Genomic DNA, 23,932 nt, shown 5'->3' on the forward strand with positions numbered 1-23,932 from the left:
AGGCTGAGGCAGGAGAATCACTTGAACCCGGGGCAGGGGGGTGGTGTAGAGGTTGCAATGAGCCGAGATCGCGCCACTGCACTCCAGCCTGGGCGACAGAACGAGACTCTGTCTCAAAGAAAAGAAAGTTATCGGCCGGGCATGGTGGCTCACCCCTGTAACCCCAGCACTTTGGGAGGCTGTGGTGGGCGGATCATGAGGTCAGGAGATCAAGACCATCCTAGCCAACATGGTGAAACCTCGTCCCTACTAAAAATACAAAAATTAGCAGGGCATGGTGGTGCACACCTGTAGTCCCAGCTACTCGGGAGGCTGAGGCAGGAGAATCGCTTGACGCCGGGAGGCAGAGGTTGCAGTGAGCCAAGATCACGCCATTGCACTCCAGCCTGGCGACAGAGCAAGACTCCATCAAAAAAAAAAAAAAAAAAAAAAAGTTATCAAATACCTTATTTTTAAGTGCTGTTTAGGAAACCAAGCAGGTTTGGAGAGAGGGTTGTCAAGAAAGTACTCTCTTGGGAGGTGACATTTATTGGAATGTGGCACCATAAAATGTGTATTTTAAGACCTCACTGGTTGTGATGGGTTGGATGGGGCAGGAGTAGAGGAGAGCATCTGGAAGGACACTGTAGACGGGATAACAGGATCTGGATTAAAGATGGCAGCAGAGTGAATGGAAGTAGCCAACAGATGAAGGACACTTTGAAGGCAGAATTGACAGAGAGAACATGGTTATGTGGGGATGAGGGACAGAGAGACCCCACACTGGCTCTGAGTGGGTAGCTAAGATGGGGCAGTTGTTGGGGGAGACAAGAGTATGGCTGAGGGCAGCTGTGGTGGGAGGAAGGGCACATCTTCCCAACCCCATGTCCAGTGGCCTCAGGTCAGTACCTTGACATTAGCTATGGTGGGAGTATTTGCTTCCCAGAACTCAGCAAATATTCCAGACCAGGACTTTTCCTTCACAGAGCTGGCTTACCAGCATACCCCCGGGGTGAACAGCATCGGGGTGATTCAGGCTGGATTATGTTCTATACCCAAATGTCAACAGTGGTTATATTATATCTGGGTTGTCTCTGGGTGGTGATATTTTGAGTGATTTTTAATTTTCTTCATATTTTTAGATATTTTCTAAGCTTTTAGCAAAGAACACGAGTTTTATAACTAGAAAAAAGTAATATAAAGAAATCATGATTAGTGAAATGAAGAAAATCTAACTTTTCACAGCAGCAGGATCTTTCCCTAGAAAGAAGCCCACTTTAGCTGTGTGACTGCTTTTGTACGCAGGAGGTGGGGTGGCTCGCCAAGGGCTTGCTCAGGTAGCCCTGGAGGGCTGAACTGCAGCTGCCACTCCCGGGGCTTGACGTGGCTCTTCCTGTCTTCCTGGAGAAAGCTTATTGCCCTCCCGATTCTACCTTCCATGTCACTGGACTCTTACTTAGTACAGATCTCAGCAGACACCTAGGGGAGGGTCAAAAGTCAAACCAAAAGAATTTGATTACATATAAAAACAAAATCTGGAGAAGGCCTGTGGGAATGAATGTTTTTGAGACAGAGTCCTGTTCTGTCTCCCAGGCTGGAGTGCAGTGGTGCAATCCTGGCTCACTGCAACCTCCACCTCCCGGGTTCAAGCGATTCTTGTGCCTCAGCCCCTGGAGTAACTGGGACCACAAATGTGTGCCACCATGCCCGGCTAATTTTTGTATTTTTTAGTCGAGACAGGGTTTCACCATGTTGCCCAGGCTGGTCTCAAACTCCTGACCTCAAGTGATCTGCCCACCTCGGCCTCCCAAAGTGCTGGAATTACAGGCATGAGCCACCATGCCCGGCCCGGACTTTTTAAAAATTAAAGTGAAATTCCAAAAAGATAAAATTAACCATTAAGTGTACAATTTGGTAGTATTTAGTACAGAACATTCAAAATGTCATGTAATCACCACCTCTAGTTCCAAAATTTTTATTTGCCCAAAAGAAAACCCCATACCTTTTGGCTGTCAGTCCCCAACCCTCCCTCTAATGGCACCACACAATTTGCTGTCTCCGTGGATTTATCTATTCTAGATATTTCATATAAACAGAATCGTACAATATGTGGCTTCTTTCACTCAGCATATTTTTGAGGTTCACCCATTTGTAGTATGTGTCAGTGCTTCATTACTTTTTCATGGCCGAATAATATTCTATTACATATATTTATCACATTTTGTTTATCCACTTCCCTGTTGATGAACATTTGGGTTATTTAACCACCTTTTGGCTGTTGTGAATAGTGTTGCTATGAATATTCATGTACAAGTACCTATTTGAGTACTTGCTTTCAAGTCCTTTGAGTATAGAACTAGGAGTGGAATTGCTGGGTCTTATCGTAATCAAGTGGAATTTGTTGAGGAATCATCTAACGGACGCTGCATCATTTTTCCCTCCCATCAGCAATGTGTGACGCTTTCAGTCTCTCTATATCCTCACCAACACTTATAATTTTCCATTAAAAAGAAATCATATGGCTGGGCGTGGTGGCTCATGCCTGTAATCCCAGCACTTTGGGAGGCCGAGGCTGGCAGATCACAAGGTCAGGAGATCAAGACCATACTGGCTAAAGCAGTGAAACCCCGTCTCTACTAAAAATACAAAAATTAGCCAGGTGTGGTGGCGTGCGTCTATAGTCCCAGCTGCGGGGGAGGCTGAGGCAGGAGAATGGCGTGAACCCGGGAGGCGGAGCTTGCAGTGAGCCGAAATTGCGTCACTGCACTCCAGCCTGGGTGACAGAGCGAGACTCCGTCTCAAAAAAATAAAAAATAAAATAAAAAAACAAAAGAAATCATAGCCATCTTAGTAGATGTGAAGTGGTTTTGGGAATGGATTTTGAGAATGATCAAGGAAAGTAGAACATAATTTTAGATGGGTCTGAGTCAGGCCATAAGGTAAGAGTGGCTGGGTGTGGTTTTAGTGGGGCTCTGGAAAACCAGCTGTCTAAACAACAGCAGCAACGCCCCCGCACAGCCCTGATTTGCAGCATTTGCTGATTTCCATGGTGCAAATCCTCCCCGTGTCCAATTTCAAGCTACCCATGGTTTAACAACCAGCTCACCAAATCTCTTAAATGTTGACAACTGGCTCTCATAAGCTGGTATGTACGGCTACAACTCACCACCATTCGTTCTAAGGGCTGTGCCAAGCTGATGAAGAGGAACTGCTGCAACGGAATGAACCACCAGGTCAAAAGAGTCAGTCCCATGCTCGAGAACAAGCGTGCAATGGGGTTTCCAAACTGAGAAGCTGGGCACAGAATCAGCCACGGTGACCCTCAGGGGTGCTGACACCCAGCAAGGGCTCATCTGAGCAGGTGGTCCATCATGTTTGTTGTTACTGGAGAATGCCCCTCAGCGCAGGACCCTGGGTATGCACAGTGAATGAGGGCCCAAGTGTAACTGGTATTTAGGAACGTGTTTTCCAGGTTTTCAGGGGCAGTTTTTCATGCCACAGAGAGGCCACGTTAGAGACGCCATACCCATATTCCTGCACATTTAAATCAGTTTAAGTGGCTTTTTCTCTGTAATAACCTACAAAATACAAACTCAAACACGTTTTAAAATTTTTAAATTTAACCCTCAACAAGATTAGGTAACCTTGAAATCGGAGTGGAATATAGAGGGTGTTTTCAAGCACAGAATACTGCCCCAGGCACCGTTATGAAAAGAGAAGAAAGTAATTTGTCATCACACCACCGCTACTGTGGCTTGTTGCTGAAGATTATCTAGGTAATTACTGTAATTAGCTCTTTAACGGAGTCTCAAAGAGCATTATATTATAACAGATCCTGAGATATTTCCTTTATGCTTACCTGTGATGATTCTGCAAAACCTCTTTTCTAACCCTGAGAAATTCTTCAGTATTCTGTTCAACATGCTCAATTTTGCATCTCAAAGCTCGGTATTTGGCCAGGGATGGTGGGCTGGGTTTGGACAAATTAGTTTCACAGACATTAACCATGTCTCTTATTAGCTGTAGGTGGAAATAATACAGAGATGTCAGAATCACCACATATCAAAATTAATATTTATATCACATTAACACTTTCTCAAAAAGATAGGAAAAGTCCATTTTCCCCCAAAGCTTGTTTTACTTTATTTATTTTTGAGATGGGTCTTGCTCTCACCCACGCTGGAGTGTAGTGGCATGACCATAGCTCATTGCAGCCTCAACCTCCTGAGTTCAAGAGATCCTCCTACCTTAGCCTCCAGAATTGTATTTGAATGGGCACTATACATTCCCTCTTAGCAACACTGATAATTGACATTTTTTTTTTTTTAGATGGAGTTTTGCTCTTGTTGACCAGGCTGGAGTGCAGTGGCGTGATCTTGACTCACTGCACTCTCTGCCTCCTGGGTTCAAGCGATTCTCCTGCCTCAGCCTCCTGAGTAACTGGGATTACAGGTGCATGCCACCATGCCCAGCTAATTTTTTGTATTTTTAATAGAGATGGGGTTTCACCATGTTAGCCAGGCTGGTCTCGAACTCCTGACTGGTGATCCATCTGCCTTGGCCTCCCAAAGTGCTGGGCTTACAGGCGTGGGCCACCACACCCGACTGACAGACTCTTTATGTTTGATGTTAGGTAAATCATAGAATTTTAAATTTGGAAGGGTCTTATATTTTCTCATTGACCAGTTCTTTCCTTATTTTGGATTACTGATTCCTCTGGGAATCTGTTGAAAGCGATTATTTCCCAAACATGCAAAATTTCACATCCATAAACTCCTCTGAAGTCTAGGACACGAATCTCTGATCTTGGCCAAATCCCTGCATGCACAGATGAGGGAACACGGACCAAGAGAGTGACTTCAGCCTAGTCTAAGGCAGGGTTGGCTGCTGTGGCTGCCTTCCTCTACTCACTAAGCCTGCTTCTCTCCTGGCAGCTCAGAGGAGATGGCCCATTTCTGAGCAGCCACAGTGGCTCCAATCTCCTCACCAGTGACTGGTTTGAGATTGTGCACATGACTTCATTCTGACCAGAGAAATATGAGTCTGCCAGGGGCTTCCTCTATGTGACACAAAAAGAACTATTACAGATGGGATGCCATGAACTACTGCAGCCATCTGCAGATCACGAGGAAGCCAGGCTAAGAGCAGAGCCGTCACTCTACAGGAAGTACAGAGGGACGGAAGGAGGCTGGGACTCTGATAACACTGACACACTGAGTCTCGGGGTGACCTGGGCCAGCAGGCAGCCCACAGCTGGACTTCTTATTGTCTGAGAACGTAAATGTCCTTATCGTTTAAGTCAGTTGCAGTTTCCCCTTTCTCCTGCAGAGGATCCGAACTCATTCCAGAGTCTGAAAAGTTATTTTACAAGATAGCAATTTTAAACCTATTTCTGCACTTATGTCACTGTGCCAACATATTCACATTTGAAAATATGGTTTAACTTTCATAAGGATCCAGGGCTTTCTAAAATGGTTCAACAATTTATTTTCTAGCACAACTCTGGAGACAATTTCATGATTCAGTGTTACCTCATTCATCAGATTTCTAAAGACCCCCACCCTCAACATATTTTATAATAAATAGAATTCTATATTTCAGAGGTTTACCTGGCAGAGGTCTGCTTTCTTAGCCAATAGTCCCAGGTTCACTTCTTCGGGCATTGTGCCTTTGTGAGGTATCAGTCTGTAAAACTCTGTCATCATCTTTTGCAATTGCTCTGCTGTTTCTCCATTTTTCAGTGCTGCCTTTACTAGAAGGAGAATCCCCTCTGCCTTGCTCACCTTTCAACAGATCATATATGCTTATTACAATGAAATCTCAATACAGAAATTAAGGAGCATGCACAAAACTATATAAATAATTGTTAGACATGTCAAGACTATCCATTTTCTACTGGAGAGCCATCACAAAGCAAATGCTGATCTTTATTGGAGACGTATCTCAGTTGTGGCAAAGATGCCATGAGGATTGTTGCAAAACTAGGCTCAGTTTTACTAGAAGAAAGAACCAGAGTCTTATATTTCTATACATATGTGGACACATCTACATACATATACACAGAGAGAGAAACACTAATGCAACTGTGATAGACTTGCTTTTCACATGAGAAATTTAGAAAGCTGTCAGAATCAGACCAGGGATAAAAACCTCCTGAATGTGTTTCTAATTACACAAGTACCTCATGGGCTTTATCCCTGTTAGCCATTTTCTCCTTGAGATAAATTAGTTTAATTCCAGAGGAAAACTGACCATATTATTTCAATACAACAATGCAGTTGCACAAGTTGTACCATTGGGGTATCTTCTTTTGTCTGCTCTTTTCATTGTAATTATGCTTAATCAAGAAGGGAAGAACATTTTCTGGTGGTCTGGAGGCATGCCTGCCTTTCCTAAGACAGAAGGTGCGAGACTGTGGAGTCACTAGGAAATGGACTGCGGTTAGGGCATCTGACTGGGGACCAAGACCACCCATAACCCTCCAGCTCCCTGCAAGCCTCTTGGCACAGAGGATCAGGCCTCCTAATTGGCCAGCACCAGAAGCCTGCCTTCGATCAGCTCTTGAGGCTGACATTTTATAGACAGGGATGTCTAGTTTTCTCAGAAGCTTTTCTCCTTAGTGCTGTTAGTGGTCTCTTTCTTCAGGGTACAAGGAAAGAACATTTAGGAATGAATTCCAGAGCAGTCAGGCCAGCATGCAAACACATGTGTTATTGCTGAAGCCAATCAACCAGGAGGCAGATTTTTCACATTCTGTTTCAGCGACACACCAACTTACATCGTTGAGGCTAATCCTGTTCACTGGCTTGAGAAGCATGTGTTCCAGGTGGCCCAGGGCCTCTGCCCAAATCATCTCTACTAAATCGCTCACCTCTTGGCTCAGAGTGCTTGAATTCATGACTTCCTCCAAAAGCAACTACAACAACAAAATAGAAATGCCACCAAAAAGTCATCATGTGTGAGTTTGTGTAAAACTTACATGGGCCAACGAACAGAGGTGTGAGGAGAAATAATTGATTAGAGCCCAGGAGAGTCATCCCCAGCCAGGTAACTAAATCCTTTCTCTACTGGATCCTCCCTCTGTCTTCCTCCATTCTCTCTTCTCTGATTCCCTCCTACCCCCTTTTCTTCCTGTTCTATTTTTTTCCTTCACCCTGTAAGCTCTAGGCCTGTCAGTAGTAGTCAACACACGAAGTCAGGATTAAGGACCCTTGACTCATGGCCTAGGTTGTAAAGAGATCTCCCAAAAGCTGGGAGGGTCTGCTGCTGAAATAAGCAATACATCTCCTGGCTTGTTCTAAAACACATTCCCCACTCAACTTCCATGCCTTTCTATGAGTTCAGATTTCCTTTTCTGAACTCCTCCTCTTCCCTCCTGACATTTATTTATTTACTTGAGACAGGGTCTTGCTGTATTGCCCAGGTTGGGGTGCAGTGGCATGATCATAGCTCACTGTAACCTCGAACTGCTGGATTCAAGTGGTCCTCCTGCCTCAGCCTCATGAGTAGCTAAGACTACAGGTACACCACCATTCCTGGCTAATGTTTTTCAGTTTATGTAGAAATGGGTCTCTCTATGTTGCCAAGGCTGGTCTTGAACTCCTGGCCTCAAGTGATCCTCCTGCCTTGGCCTCCCAAACTGCTGGGATACAGGCATGAGCCACCAAGCCTGGCCCAGTCTTTTATTTGTAATAGAGAAAACATTTCTATTAAAAATATTCAATCAACAACAAAAAAATTATAAATCAATCTCACTGCTTGCAATTGTTCAGATGCTAATTGGGTTGCTTCAGGTGTGAAATGTTCTCTTAGTAGAAATCCTTGTTTCTTCAGTTCTTCAATGTAATTTTCGTAGTATTCACTTGCATCTTCAGAGGTTTTCTTTATAGCAAACTGTCTTCTAGTCTGTGAATTATGGTGTATAGCAAAAGTACAGTCATTATTTACATATCTAGCTTTATTGAACATAAATAAAGCATTAGGTCCTTGACATGAAGAAGCTTAGAAATTAGTTTTTTTCAAAGAATTACTTAAATTTTAAATTCTTTTTCTTTTCTTTTTCTTTCTTTTTTTTTTTTTTTCTGAGACAGGGTCTTGCTCTGTCGCCCAGACTGGAGTGCAGTAGCACAATCTCAACTCACTGCAACCTCCACCTCCTGGGTTCAAGCGATTCTTCTGCCTCAGCCTCCTGAGTAGCTGGGACCACAGGCATGCGCCACCACACCTGGCTAATTTTTTTTGTATTTTTTTGGTAGAGATGGGGTTTCAACCATGTTGGCTTGAATAACTCTTGACCTCAAGAAATCCACCCACCTCGGCCTCCCAAAGGGCTAGGATTACAGGCGTAAGCCACCATGCCTGGCCAGAATTACCAAAATTTTAAACTCTTAATAGCCTAAAACCTGGAGGTAGAGGGGAAAAAGCTTGAGAATGCACAGCAGACAGAAAAGATCATTTGTTTCACTGGAGAGTTACTCAAAGCTTCCTTCCAAGTCTACAGACTCCTTACAAACCAGTCTAATTAGCTTGTAAATCTGGTTTTCCAGCTTTTTGGAAATGAGAAAAAAAAAATCTGGAGGGGAAGGGGAAGAAAAGAAAAATACTTCAGAAAAGGAAGAACTGTTAGAGACGGGCACACAGCGAAAATGAAATCACAGCCAGTAGACAGGCAGGAAAGTTATTAGGTCATGCACGTGTTAAAGGCTCCAGCTCCTCCCTCATCCCAAACTGCCTGTGGAGGCGGCACTTTCTGCTCTTCTGGGCAACTCCTGCCCCTGTAGTAGGCAGTGATCCTAACATTAACCCCAGGAAAATCTGGGAGAACCTGCCCCAGCTCAAAGCCCTGGTGTCCTTGTAGGTGTTGGTTGAGCCCCTGGCTTGCGGGTGTGGACCCCTGGGAAGCCACACTACTCAGGATACCCATAAGCCGCCCTCCCAGATAGGGGGGCCGCAGGATGCCTCTGAAACTTGGAAAATAGGAGTGCCTGTTGAAGTCACTCCATTTAAGACGGTAGAGTTTAACATAATTTTGGAAGATTCCCATCAAAATGGTTTTATTAAGCAGAAGGGCAGGCTGGAAAATCCTCTTCAGCAGAACGGTGGACTAAGGCTCACTGCTATCAAGGTGGACAGGCTTCTCTGCTCAGCAAACCAGGCTCACCCAGGGGGTGCTCTACACAGACTTGGGCTTGCTAACGGAGGAAGGCACCCTGAGGATGTCCTGGCCTAAACGATGCTATGGTTTTCTTTCTCAATGAAGAAAACAACGACACATTCTATCATGTTTTTCACCTTCGTTTTTACTTACTTCTTACCCAAACAACTAAATCCTCCACAAAATCCAGTATGCATTTCAGGGTACAAGGGTAACAAAACCCCTTCTCCTTCTTGGACATATTCGACCATGGATTCGCTTTCTAGCTCTTTTCCCATGGAAATCTGATAAAGATGGCATGTCAGCTGTAATAGTAGGCAAAATTGCTTATGTAATTGTGGCCTCTCATTGATAAATTGCATTGAGACTGGGGGCTCAATGGTGGGAAACCCAAGCTTTGGGCTTGTCAGAGAGCAGTGACTCATATAATTGGGTATGTCCCTTGAGGGCATCTGGAACCCGAGACAATGCTACAAGAGCTATGGGCTCTTGTGGGGTAGGGCTTCCAAGCCAAGTGGATCTCACATCCACCTGACGTGAGTCTCTTTCTCTTGTACCTGAGCTGACACTCAGAGTGGGAACAAAGGGAAAAGCTCCTGGAGCCTGTGTGGGCCTCTGTGAGGGCCACTCTCACGGAGAAGTGACTGTTTCCTGGCCCAAGATAGAGCTGTAGGCAGGACGCAGTGGCTCATGCCTGTAATCCCAGCACTTTGGGAGGCCAAGGCAAGCAGATCATGAGGTCAGGAGTTCGAGACCAGCCTGGCCAACATGGTGAAACCCCGTCTCTACTAAAAATACAAAAATTAGCCAGGCGTGGCGGCGCATGCCTGTAATCCCAGCTACTCAGGAGGCTGAGGCACAAGAATCGCTTGAACCTGGGAGGCAGAGGTTGCAGTGAGCCGAGATCGCACCACTGCACTCCAGCATGGGCAACAGAGTGAGACTCTGTCTCGGGGAAAAAGAAGAAAAAAAAAGATAGATCTGTAACTCTGAATGTCTACTTGAGAAGGCATCCTGGTGGGTGCTGCAGCATTTTATTTGAACATCAGGCATTAATTCTAAATTTATTTTTGTTTCATGATTGTTTTAGATTGGAACTGTGCTCTTGACCTGATACTGACCTAGGGCAAAGGTATGGCCTCTGCAAAGCCTCCTTTGTTGTTCCCAGGGCTCTGTGACCTTGAGCCCTCAATACCCCATATATATATTCAGGATTGGAAATGTCACAGTGGATTGTAATGATGAGTGTTATTTCTTTCTAGACAGTGATCTCTGACGCCAGGGTGTGAAGCTATTTTTATCTTTGAGTGTCAGCCCTAGTCGACTGCTTGGTACACAGCAGGTGCTTAATGAAGTATATCAGTGGAATGCTTTCAGAGGTGTAAATATTAGGAAAATATCCCAAAAGTGATGTGGAACAAGGGCAGAAATGCTATATACCCTGCACCCAGTAAACATTCCCTTCTAGCGGGACCCTGTGCTGATCTACTCAGGGGGTGAGGTCCTCACCTCCCACACTCCAAAAGAGAACACATTTCCCCTTTGCAAAATTATTTACCAGGTGTTATGGCTGAACTGTACCCCTACAAAATGCATATGCTGAAGTCCTAACTCCCAGGACCTCAACAACAGGATTGTGTTTGGAGACAGAGCCTTTCAAGAGGTAATTGATTAATTAAGTGAGATCATAAGGGTGGGCCCTGATCCAATATGACTGCTATCCTCATGTGTAGAGATGAGGACACAGATGCCCACAGGTGGAAGACCATGGGAGGACACAGCAAGAAGGCAGCTGTCTGTAAGCCAAAGAGAGAGGCCTCACTTCAGAAGAAATCAACCCTGCTGTACTTTGACCTTGGACTTCCAGCTTTTTGCACTGTGAGAAATAAATGTCTGTTGTTTAAGCTCCCTAGCCTGTTGCATTTATTAATAGCAGCCTGAGCTAAGACAACAGGTAAGAAGAAAAAGGTTGGGAGGTCGGCTGATTCATTGAAACGAGTTATGAACAGAGGTCAGTAAACACATAGGAATCAATATAAACAGCATTACCTCCATGCCATCATCCAGGAGGAAGTGTGAGGATATCAGGAAAGGACAGTCCCTGGAGTCCCGCGAACACTGAAGCTCCACGACCACAGCTTCCTGGCATCCCTCCATTCCCACCTGGAAAACAGGATGTGCTTTCAGAAGCTGCACTCGGGAAACATCAAACTACATGTGCCATTTGAAAATGTTGATTATAATTATAAAATATGTTCATTTAGAGATAAAATTTAGAAAATATAGAAAAGTATCAAGAAGAAAATTAAAATCTCCTAAAATCCTGAGAGCAATACGATCACTATTAATATTTTGGTATGTTTCCCTCCTGTATTTTTACCATCCCATAAATAGATCTGTGTGTTTATACCATACCACTTTTCATGTTTTCCTTATCAAAGAGGGAAATGTTATTTTCAAGTTACATTTTATTAACATATCTCAAAATACAAATGGAACATCACTTTGAAGGCTAGTGTCGATTTATATCTATATATATATTTTAGAGACAGGTCTTGCCACATTGCCCAGGGTGGCCTCAAACTCCTGGGCTCAAGAGATCCACCTGCCTTAGCCCCCTAAGTAGCTGGGACTATAGGCAAGTGATGCCACACCAGACACTAGTGTTGATTTTCATTTGTGGGGGGAAAAAAAAGGATTTTGTTTTTCTTTCTAATGCAAAAGGAATGGAAATGCAACATAGTGTAAATACTTAGTATCAAACCTTCCTTTTCCAAATACAAGAAACTGTTAGTAACAGGGAAGAGCACTTTTATGTTTAATGCCATATTGATATTTTGTACTGTTTAAAATTTTTGCTATGAGCATGCATTACTTTTATAATATAAACACTAAAAATTTAAACCTTAAATTCTAAACATAAACATTTTCTTGACTGTTAAAAATCAGGTCTGGGTGCAGTGGCTCATGCTTGTAATCCTAGCACTTTGGGAGGCTAAGGAGGGAGGATGGCTTGAGCCCAGGAGTTCGAGACCAGCAAAATAGTGAGACTCTGTCTCCACAAAAATAAATATATAAATAAAATTAACTCATATTTTAAGGACTATATGATATTCAGGATATGCATAATTTTTCAAAACAATGAGAAAATGACCAAATAGGAAAAACACCCAGAAGACATTCAAACAGGTTTTTTTCTTTTTGCTAACTAGAAATCAGATTCTTACTTTCTCCAAGGTGTTATATTTTGCAACTTCAAAATCTTGAGGAAGATGAGGAATTTCAACATTCTGCATACCAAACCTGAAATTTGTAGTGTATAATTAAAATTTTAACATTAAATGGATTTTAGGCTAAACAGAATTTCATAAATTTTTTCTTGTACATCTTTACAAAATACATGATAGATTCCTTACAAAATACATGGTAAGTCCACATGGTAAGTCCCTAAGGCCTCCTTAGCTGTTCCAGAAATTGTTAAAAGATCATTTGAAATGAGCTGGATGCCTCCTCTGCATAATCTCCAGCTCAGATACTCAGTACTGTAGCTAGCGTCTGCACTAGAAGATGGTCTCCACGCGGCAGAGGCCGAGGCAGAAAGAAGTGGGCCGCACACTCTGGGGATGGGCTACTTGTGTTTGCTTTGGATCTGACTCTTAGAAGCTATGTCACTCCTCTCCAGACCACAGTCCATTCCTCTCTAAAATAAAGGAGTCAGACTTCTCATAATCTGTACTTTTCATTTTGGATTTTCTTCTCTTTAAACACTATTATTAACAAATACAACAAGATTGAATGTGATGCCTAATTAACCCGATGTTTTGGGTATGCTTTAAGAAACCATATAGAACTTTAGACTCCCATACTCCATTTGAGGAAGGCTGTTGTTATTTCTGTTTTTGAAAATATCAGGCAAAAGTAACAAACTGTCTTTACTCTAAAGGCTGCTCAGGAAAGTAATAGGATGAAAATAGGTGTTTGGTTTTTTTTAAAGAATTTTAAAAAACCCACTGGTTTTCTTTTTAAAAATCAATTTAATAATTGCACCCAATCTCATTTAATACTGAGAATTTAAAATAATGATCACTATACTAGTTGAAGAAAAAGACTCAAATAAAAAATCACTTGAGTTAGATACGCAAAATAAATTAAAATAAGAAAAAGTCTACAAATAGAATTTTAATACTGTGCTTGAGGTTTACACAAGATTTTACAAACTCTGTAGAGTCCCAGGAATCAGAAAGAAGTAAATTACTCAGTGAGTTCCACAGTGTCTTCCTCCTCTGTGGCACTGTCCGGGCATAGACCTTCTGTTTTCACTTCTGGAATTAAAAGCAAACAGCACACTTGTTTACTGCCCAAAGACTTATTATAATTAGTTAACCTAAGTGCTGGAATTGTTAAGATTCATAAATATATCCTTAAATTAGTTATAATTTTGGTGATCAAAGGAAAACCCAGTGGGAAAAGAGGAAGGTATAAGAGGAAGGTATAACCTTATAAGATAGGGAGAACATACTCTAATTCTATTTTAATAGGCATATCAGGAGAATTCTCATCTGTTATTATCTGAAACTCATTGATAGCCATACAATTTTCAATTGGCACTTTCTTCTTGAAGAGTACAAAATGCACAGGATCAGAATGAGTTCCTGAGAGTCGGCATATCACGAGCGAAGGAGCTGGAGATGTTCTAGCTTAGAGGAGGGAAAGTCAAGGGCTCTGCATGAGCTTTTGCTTCATACTTTCTGTACAGAGAAACAGCAACACTATCTAGAGCACTGTGATATATAGGAATAACTCAATGTGAGGACTTCTTTCCAGTTTTAATTATACTGTCAAGATGCCAAGGATCATCAGTGTATTTGTAGTAATTTGGAATCTGAATAAATTATGCTGGCTGTCATACAGTATATTTTCAATGTGAAATGAGTCTACTATTTTGTCTATTTCTGTTGTAACTATCATTTGCTGGGACATGTGCTGGGACTGCAGCAGCATTTCTGGACTATTGTCTAAGGAGGCTCCACCCTGCCAAGTCATTACGGTATCTAACACATACCATGTGCTTACCGTGAGTTAATATTTATCAGAACTGTGTGATTTTTGATATGACTCAGGAAGAGTGCATTTTTCATGTCCAAAGGCTTTCTTCTTGGCCAGTTTCCAAAATAAAATCTTGGCTTATAAAGAAAATATGTTTCTTTTGGGGAGACAATCTTTTGTTTGGAAAGAATTTCTTCAGCAAAATGCTGGTCATCAAATTTCCAGTCATTAGGTTGTAGTAATCACTGTTTAACACAAAGGCTTTCCCCTCCCCCTAGTTAAAAGCACAATCAGGTTTTCTGAGATGATCAGTGTTTTGTGGCCATTTTGAATCTGACCCTACTAGGCTAGATATCAAGAAATCTGTTTCTATTGCTAAAGTAGTCTTTTGTCCTTTGTTATTTTTCTGTCCATTTTCTGAGGTAGTAAGAAGTCTAATTTTTTTTTTAGTATTTCTGGACAATTCTCTGTCTATGATATCTTTGACAAACCCAAGTGTGTACTATGGCACCTATGATACATTAAATGCTTGCTATGAAATACCTACCAGGACTGCTCGCCTTCTGATCAGGAGGTGGTGTGATGTCCAGGGGCTTATAAGGATCATAATTCTTTACATCCAAGAGTCTCTTTTCTCTGATAGATTTCCATATAAAATCTGGGTTTGCAATATGAACGTGGTTCTTTTGGATAGAATTGAGTTGGTACTGACTCAGAACATCAGCATTATCTAAGATTATATGTGTGCACTAAGGAAAAAAAGAGTCAATCCATTATGCATCAGGAAAAACAACATTTAAATAAGTAATTTGTATCTGTAATTTTCACCCTTAAAAAGTATTAAGGTAGTTTGTGATAATCTTTCTCAAATTTCTAAAAACCTCTATAAATATCACAGTTTCTAGTTACATAAACATTTTAAAAATCAACTGTTTTTAAAGACTATGGATATGAATGCACCATAATTGATTAACCCTAGAGGTTGTTTCTAAATTTTCATTATTGTAAACAACGCTGTGATGACTATCCTCATGTACACATCCTTGTGCACTTGTTCAATTATTTTCTTAGTAGTGGAAAGGGAGGTTCAAAGGTTATTCATTATTTATTTTGATTTGTAATTTTAGAAAATCTTGTTTTTTTGTAGAGATAGGGTCTTGCTATGTTGACCAGGCTGGTCTTGAACTCTCAGCCTCAAGTGATTCTCCCATCTCAGCTGGGTTTACAGGCATGAGCCAACATGCCCGCTTATAATTTTATTTATTTTTTAATAAATAGTAAATTCACATTGTAGAATATCTAAAAAATAAAATGATGACGTGTTAACTTCATCCCCACTGTTTTCCCCAGTTCCTCTCTGCAGAGGCACGTGCTGTCACTTGCTCCTCGCGAATCCTGCTAGAGCTACACTATGCGTAGACACATGGCAGCGTGCTCCTCAGCCTCTTCCATGCTGGCTTTTCCACTGAAATTATCTTGGTGATTGTTCCTCATCATTACATATACAGCTGCCTCATTATCTACAGTAGCTGGGATGCACATTTCACATGTTTATGTACATTGACTTCCACAAAGTTGCACTCACAGTATGTGACTTTCTAAAAAGGAGAGACCATGTTGGCAGTTCACACAGAAGACAAACTGAGAAGGGAGAGCGGGCACGAATTACTCATCTGTCCAGAGATGGTGAGACAGCTCAGTGTGGGAAGCTGTATAAGGGAAGTATATACAATTCTACCTGAATTGGAAGTAAACAGGGACATTGCATTTCTGGTATTCAGCTGGAGTTGAACACGCTTCACAGAACAGATGAGGCTCACAATGGCCAAGCCCCAGGGCTGAGGTCCAGGGAGGGGCAGGCTGAGTCAGCTCATCAATTCGTCAACAGAGGGAACAGCAGAGGACAGGGGCAGGCCAGTCTGGCACCTAGAGCCTTTGGATTTCTATTTTTACTTCTTACAGTGAGGTGGTTTAAAAAAGAGGAGGTTAAACTGAATTATTTCTAAGATTTCATCCAGCTGTAAAATCCTATTATTCTGAACTGCCAGGCTTACAAGTTCAAGAGGCAGAAGGTAAATTCCTGCAGCCTTTAAATGAACAAAACAAACAGCACAAGCTACACTGCGAAGATGAGTCTGCACTGCATGTATTTCTTTCTGCCCCCAGGAACCTGGCTTACCAGTATATCACCCCAGCGTTGACATACTGGTGAGTGACGACAGTGCGCTTTTTGCAAATCCTGTGCACTATGACTTTTCTCCTTCAAGAATAGATATGGCTGGTCTGAAATTCTATTTTCATATTTGGCTGTGCTCTAGTAATATCCTGCTTCACAGGACATGTAGGATTGTCCTGCAGTTCAGGGAACAGGGAGGGGACAGGGCTGGGCCACCTCTGCCTCTAGGAGCCCAGCCTCCCAATGGGCCATGTCAGTCTCTCCTGATGAACTTCGAGTAGCTCACTCACTCTCTCCTGCTGCTAATCTCTGCTTCCTCTTCTAACCATGACCCTGTTCCCTGAATGCGCGATGTTTTATCACACTGTAGTTTATGACACTTGGAAATACCTGAGGATTTAACGAAAAGGAAAACTTTCCGCCATTTTCCTTAATGTCAGTTTGTAGCTTTTTCTTCTGCTGCTGAGGTAAGTACTTCACTTTCAAACAGAAGATACAATTTGCAAAGATTCCCATCACCATCCTGTAGGAAAAAAAGTTTTTAAGGACCCTCTCTTAAGTCAATATGACAGTGAATTTAGAATTATTATACAAGCAAACTGTGGGAAAATTGGGCATTATCTTAAGAAAGATATTGTAATCATGTTATCAATAGAACATTGCAAAAATTGAATAATATCCTAGCTTGCAATATGTGTGTTGGTTTAAGAATCGTTTCTAGCTTTTATGGTTGATATTACAACACCAAAAATCCCTTTGTACAGGCTCATAATATACATCTTAATAAAAACATGACAGATTTAAGTTACAGATCAAGTGTGTGACTCCAGAACATGGAACCATTTATTTCTAAATTAGAAATTAACATTTGATAGTGAAACCATGGGTTTCTTTAATATATAATTCTATGCATTCAAAAAGACTCTTTATGTGGACTTCTATTAGGCCATTCTGGGGAAAAACTGAACTGATAATAAAAATATACAACTATGTTTAAATGGAATATGTATGTGTGTGTATACACATATATATTCTGCATTTAGGTTCTTTTTTTTTTTTGGAGACGGAATCTCACTCTGTCACCCAAGCTGGAGTGCAGTGGTGCAATCTCAGCTCAATGCAACCTCCGCCTCCCTGGTTCAAGCGATTCCCCTGCCTCAGCCTCCTCCTGCCTCAGCCTCCCGAGTAGCTGGGACTACATGCGCGCACCACCACACGTGGCTAATTTTTATATTTTTAGTAGAGACAAGGTTTCACCATGTTGACCAGGCTGGGCTCAAACCCAGCCTCCCAAAGTGCTGTGATTACAGGTGTGAGCCACCACACCCAGCCTGGGTTAATTTAATTAATTTACTGTACAACGCATTCTCAATTTTGCATCGAAATGTGTATTTAACAATAAATTAATACATGGTGAAAAATTGTGTTTAATTTCCATTTTGTAAAATTTTTTTTTTGAGACAATCTTGCTCTGTCACCCACGCTGGAGTGCACTAGTGCAATTTTGGCTTACTGCAACCTCCACCTCCTGGATTCAATTGATTCTCCTGCCTCGGTCTCCCAAGTAGCTGAGATTACAGGCGCCCACCACGACACCTGGCTAACTTTTGTATTTTTAGTAGAGTCGGGGGTTTTACCATGTTGGCCAGGCTGGTCTTGAACTCCTGACCTCAAGTGATCTGCCCACCTTGGCCTCCCAAAATTGTGGGATTACAGGCATGAGCCACCGCACCTGGCACACCCCCGCTTTTTTTTTTTTTTTTTTTTTTTTTTTTGAGTCAGGGTCTCACTCTGTCGCCCAGGCTGGAGTGCAGTAGCAGATCTCAGCTCACTGTAATCTCTGCCCACTGCAATCTCTGCCTTCCGGGAAGGGAAGGTGAGGGTTAAAGAAAGACACACACACACACACACACACACACAGAGGAGAAAGAGAGAGGAGACAGAGCTAGAGAGAGCGCGAGCTTGACAGCAAATGCGGCTTTATGTGCAGCACAAAACCTACAGAAGTAGGGGACCAGCCTAATGCCACAGCCCACTGCTAAGTCTTACAGGCTAAGGGTACTTATAGGTATGGGCGGGAGGGGTCTGGGCAGTATGGCTTGTTGCCCTGCAAGATATCGATAAGATGTTCCCATGATTTGTATTGATTTGTAACCCCGAATAAGGGTTCTGGTCCTTATTCAGGTGGATGTCATCATGGTGTTCCTTGGACGTTTGCCCAAGAAGACATGAGAGGGAAGTTTCTTCAGATAAGCCTCTGTTGGCCTTGCGGTCAGGTGGTTAGGAAGGATGTTTCTCACCGCCTAAACCCCCCAGAAATGTTTCACTTTGCCCAAAGTCTGCAAAATAGCGGGCAGCTTACAAAATGTTGCAGTTTGTGCTAACGCTGGGTTCAAGCAATTCTCCTGCCTCAGCCTCCCAAGTATCTGGGATTACAGGCCCGCGCCACCACGCCCGGCTAATTTTTTTCATTTTTAGTAAAGACAGGGTTTCGCTATGTTGCCCAGACTGGTATTTGTCAATTTTTAAAAACAAGGAGTCACGTCTAACAGGCTCCCCCCAAAGTAAGCTGCCATTTGGCGACAACAGTTCCCAAGTCCTGTATTAGTTTGAGGATCGCGGTTCCAGGTCTTGTTAGTTTGGGCAGGCAGGTCAGGTTCTCTGCCGCGGCCCACGCGTCTTGGGACTAAGCTGAGTTGCTGAAAGCCCACCGCCCTGCACCGCGATTGGGCTCCGCCATTTCTCCTTTACTCTGCCTGCCCTTTTACCTCCCACTCCTACAGGCCAGAGGCCCCGCCCTACCTAGTGCTGTGTCTGGAATTTGTGGGTTCTTGGTCTCACTGACTTCAAAAACGAAGCCGCCTGGACCCTCGTGGTGAGTGCTACAGTTCTTAAAGTCGGCGCGTCCGGAGTTTGTTCCTTCCTTGGTCTCACTGACATCAAGAATGAAGCCGCAGACCCTCGCAGTGAGCGTTACAGTTCTTTAAGGCGGCGCATCCAGAGTTTGTCCGGAGTTGTTTACTCCTACCGGTGGGTTTGTGGTGTCGCTGGCTTCAGGAGTGAAGCTGCAGACCTCCGCGATTTAAAGGCAGTGCGGACCCAAACAGTGAGCAGCAACAAAATTTACTGCAAGGAGTGAAAAACAAAGCTTTCACAGCGTGGAAGAGGACCCGAACAGGTTTCCACTGCTAGCTCGGGCAGCCTGCTTTTATTCCCTTATGTGGCCCCACCCACATCCTGCTGATTGGTTCATTTTACAGAACGCTGATTGGACTGCTTTGACAGGGTGCTGATTGGTGTTCACAATCCCTGAGCTAGACACAAGTTCTCCAGGTCCCCACTAGATTAGCTAGACACAGAGCACTGATTGGTACATTTACAAACCTTGAGCTAGACACAGGGTGTTGATTGGTGTGTTTACAAACCTTGAGCTAGACACAAGTGCTGATTGGTGTATTGACAATCCCTTAGCTAGACATAAAGTTCTCCAAGTCCCCACTAGACTCAGGAGCCCAGCTGGCTTCACCCAGTGGATCCCATGCCAGGGCCGCAGGTGGAGCTGCCTGCCAGTCCCGTGCCTTGCACCTGCACTCCTCAGCCCTTGGGTGGTCGATGGGACCGGGCGCTGGCCGCGCTCCTGGGGGACGCTCGTGCTGCGCAGGAGCCAACTGCGGCGGGAGAGCTCAGACATGGCGGGCTGCACGTCCCGAGCCCTGCCCCGCGGGGAGGCAGCTAAGGCTCCGCGAGAAATCTAGCACAGCGCTGGTGGGCCGGCACTGCTGGGGTACCCGGCACACCCTCCGCTGCTGCTGGCCCAGGCACTAAGCCCCTCACTGTCCGGGGCCGGTGGGGCCAGCGGGCTGCTCAGAGTGCGGGGACCGCCCAGCCCACGCCCAACCAGAACTTGCGCTGGCCCGCAAGCGCCGCGCACAGCCCGGGTTCCGTCCTGCGCCTGCAAGCTGAAGGAGCCGGCTGCGGCCTCGCCAGCTCAGAAAGGGGCTCCCACAGTGCAGCGGCGGGCTGAAGGGCTCCTCAAGCGCAGCCAGAGTGGGCGCCGAGAGCCAGCGAGGGCTGCAAGGGCTGCCAGCACGCTGTCCCCTTTCAGTACCTTTGCCCTGTGTGTGTTGGATGGTGGTACCCATTCCCTGGGCTCTCAGTTGAGGACACAATGCCACTGCCTCCCTGACACCTCACCTCTGGGTCTCCTTGGCACCACAGAGGTGCGACGTCCCCAGCCTAGGCCTCCCTCTCCCTCTTGGCTGGAGACAACCACTGGGTGCTATTCTTGACTCCCTGCACCCCCATCTCCTTCTGCCAGCTGTATCTCTTCCATCACAGCCCCCGATATAGCCCCAATATATAGAACTTATCCCTCCTGCTGCCACCCTGGCCCATGCCCTCGCATCCTGACTGGCTCCCACTCCTGTTGCGCCTGTGTTCAATCTCCTCTCCACACTGCAGCTTCAGGAAACTTGTTGTTTTTAAATTACATTTCAAATAAAATACAAATTGCTTATCATGGTTCAAGGCCAACAGCTATCTCATTCCCTCCTGGCCACACTGGCTTTTTCTAAAGGAGGAAGAAACCCACAGCTTGGTCCTCCAAGTCTTGACACATGCTGTTATATATTATAGTTCTTATCTCTGGGACCCCCAGCCCTTCCTCACCCCATGCTGTATCCCCCATCCAGGACACAATGAATGAACACATTAGGGATTCATATTTTTTAATCTTTCTTTTGAGGTCCGGTTAAACTGAAGTCTCTTGATGTAATTCTGCCTTTCCATAACATTAGCATGTAAAAGTTTCATTTGTTGACTGCCTCTCACATTCAATTAGCATCTGTGCATAGATAGGAGGGATGAAATGAGGGGTACCATAAAAGAGATTACACCACACTATTTAGGTTAATCTATGCTAGTCGTAATCTCTGACAATTAAAAACAACACACAAAAAAACACTAAAAGCCTTTAATGACTCTTTAATAATTTCCAGGACAGCCTCTATGTGATAATTGCACCCCCACTTATGCCGACCAAGGTTGGCTGACATGGAGTGGCTGCTCAAGTCCACCTTCAGATGGGTCCTGGATGTGTTAAATCCTCTGACCTGTTTAAAACGTGTTTCCTGGAAAAGTGACTCATGGTCACTGTTGAAAATTTGAAAAATACAGAATTGTATAACAGAAAAAAAAAGAACAAAACAAAAAAATCTCAAAACCTAGGGCTATGTTAGCATCTTGTTTTGCATTTTTCTTCTGGGCTTTTTTCTAGGTCTATTATAACACTTCGTTTTTTGAGACAGTCTCGCTTTTGTCACTTAGGCGGAAGTACAGTGGTGAGACCTCGGCTCACGGCACCCTCCGCCTCCCGGGTTCAAACGATTCTCCTGCATCAGCCTCCCGAGTAGCTGGGATTATAGGTGCCTGCCACCATGCCTGGCTACTTTTTGTATTTTTAGTAGAGATGGGGTTTCACCATGTTGGCCAGGCTGGTCTCGAACTCCCAACCTTAAGTGATCTGCACACCTTGGCCTCCCTAAGTGCTGGGATTACAGGCATGAGTCACCGCACCCAGCCACAGACTGTATTTTTTATCAAAACTGAAATCACACTACCTATCCCGCTGTTATCAGTCAGCATCTTTAGCATTTTGTCATTAAATATTATTGGAAAACATTTTTAATAGAGACTATCAGATATGGACCATAAATGAATTATTGTTGGAAAATTAAATCATTTCTGATTTTTGGTATCATAAAAAGCTATGATGAACATCCTTATGTGCAAATCCTTGTTTCCATCTCCAACAATCATCTTAGAAAATAATACTTAACTAGAATTACTGAATCAAAGTTTGAACAATTTTTTTGTGTTAAAAGTTAATCACTAAGAAGAAAAAATAAAAAGCACCTAAAATGATGGAAATGCTCAAAACTAGACTGCAGTGATGGTGCACAACTTGGTAAATTATTAAAAATTATTGAATTGGGCCAGGCAATATGGCTCATGCCTGTAACCCTAGCACTTTGGGAGACCAAGTGGAGCAAATCGCTTGAGCCCAGGAGTTTGAGAGCAGCCTGGCCAACATGGCGAAACTTTATCTCTACAAAAAATACAAAACTTAGCTGGGCAAGGTGGTACATGCCTATGGTCCCAGCTACTCAGGAGACTTAGGTGGGAGGATCACTTGAGCCTGGGAGGTCAAGGCTGCAGTGAGCTGTGATCATGCCACTGCACTCCAGCCTGGGTGACAAGAGACCCTATCTCAAAAAAAAAAAAAAAAAAAAAGAAAAAGAAAAATTATTAAATTGTACAATTAAAATGAATGAATTTAATGTATGTAAATTGTACCCCAATACATTTTTTAAATAGTATTTTTTGGATACATAATAGTTACATACATATTATGGGTCAATAATTTTTAAAAAAGCACCTGATCCCTCCATCCAGAAATAACCCCACTGTTGATTTTTATTTGTTTGTTTTTTGAGCCAGTCTCGCTCTGTCACCCAGACTGGAGTGCAGTGGCACGATCTCAGCTCACTGCAACCTTCTGCCTCCCAGGTTCAAGTAATTCTCGTGCCTCAGCCTCCAAGTAGCTGGGACTACAGGCACGCACCACCACGCCCAGCTAATTTTTGTATTTTTAGTAGAGACGGGGTTTCACCATGTTGGCCAGGCTGGTCTCGAATTCCTGAGCTCAAGTGATCTGCCCACCTCTGCCTCCCAAAGTGCTAGGATTACAGGCATAAGCCACCACACCTAGCCCCCACTGTTGATATTTGAATTTTTTTGGTATTATTCTTTCTTGTATCATTGTATTTTCTAAATTATTAATATTCTATATTTAATGTTATAGCCAGTTGCTCTTTACTTTTTAAATAGGACTTTCACTTTCACAGCTTATTTAGCTTTTAGTGATATCCTCCCCATGTCACTAAATATTCTTTGAAGGTGTTTTTAGTGGTTACATAAACTTTGCGTTTATTTCATCCTTCCCCAAGTCATCAGATACTTGGTTACTTAAAAGTGTTCACTATTAGAAATACACTTTAATTAAAATGCTCGTACATATATTTTTTTGCCACATCTCTGTCATAGTTTCCCTAGAGTTGATGGCCAGAAATGGAATTACTGAATCAAGGAGTATAAACATTTTTTAGCCTTTTAAACATTGTGGTAAAATATGCAGAAGATAAAATTTACCATCTTAACCATTTTAAGTGTACAGTTCAGTGGCATTAAGTACATACACACAGTTGTGAAATCAAAGTATAAACATTTTATTTTATTTGAGACAGGGTCTGGCTCTGTCTCCCAAGCTGGAGTGCAGTGGTGTGGTCACTGTCACAGCTCACTGCAACCTCGACCTCCCTCCCAGCAATCCTTTCACCCCGGCCTCCTTAGTAGCTGGGACCACAGGCCTGCACCACCATGCCCAGCTAATTTTGGTAGAGACAGGGTCTTACTATGTTGCCAAGGCTGGTCACAAACTCCTGGGCTCAAGCGATCCTCCTGCCTCAGCCTCCCAGAGTGCTGGGGTTACAGGTGTGAGCTGCCACGCCCGGCCCAGA

At 43.4% G+C, this 23,932-nt stretch overlaps 1 protein-coding gene across 2 annotated transcripts in view; it reads right to left on the minus strand.

The window, feature by feature from the left end:
- PARP4 (poly(ADP-ribose) polymerase family member 4) overlaps positions 1 to 23,932 on the minus strand; it is a 94,232-nt gene that overhangs the window by 67,233 nt on the left and 3,067 nt on the right. The window contains exons 2-11 of one of the 2 annotated variants that reach the window (XM_034936467.3): positions 19,158 to 19,481; positions 16,746 to 16,878; positions 14,727 to 14,928; positions 13,389 to 13,455; positions 12,361 to 12,436; positions 11,183 to 11,296; positions 7,735 to 7,884; positions 6,758 to 6,895; positions 5,589 to 5,762; positions 3,839 to 3,999 (exon numbers count right to left, since the gene is read on the minus strand). In XM_034936467.3, coding sequence (XP_034792358.3) covers positions 3,839 to 3,999; positions 5,589 to 5,762; positions 6,758 to 6,895; positions 7,735 to 7,884; positions 11,183 to 11,296; positions 12,361 to 12,436; positions 13,389 to 13,455; positions 14,727 to 14,928; positions 16,746 to 16,877 — 1,214 coding nt within the window. In that variant the 5' untranslated portion in view covers position 16,878; positions 19,158 to 19,481. The remainder of the gene's footprint in view (positions 1 to 3,838; positions 4,000 to 5,588; positions 5,763 to 6,757; positions 6,896 to 7,734; positions 7,885 to 11,182; positions 11,297 to 12,360; positions 12,437 to 13,388; positions 13,456 to 14,726; positions 14,929 to 16,745; positions 16,879 to 19,157; positions 19,482 to 23,932) is intronic. The other variant, XM_014347394.5, reaches the window with a different exon arrangement.

Source organism: Pan paniscus, chromosome 14 (assembly GCF_029289425.2).
Source record: "Pan paniscus chromosome 14, NHGRI_mPanPan1-v2.0_pri, whole genome shotgun sequence".
NCBI classification, from domain to species: domain Eukaryota; kingdom Metazoa; phylum Chordata; class Mammalia; order Primates; family Hominidae; genus Pan; species Pan paniscus.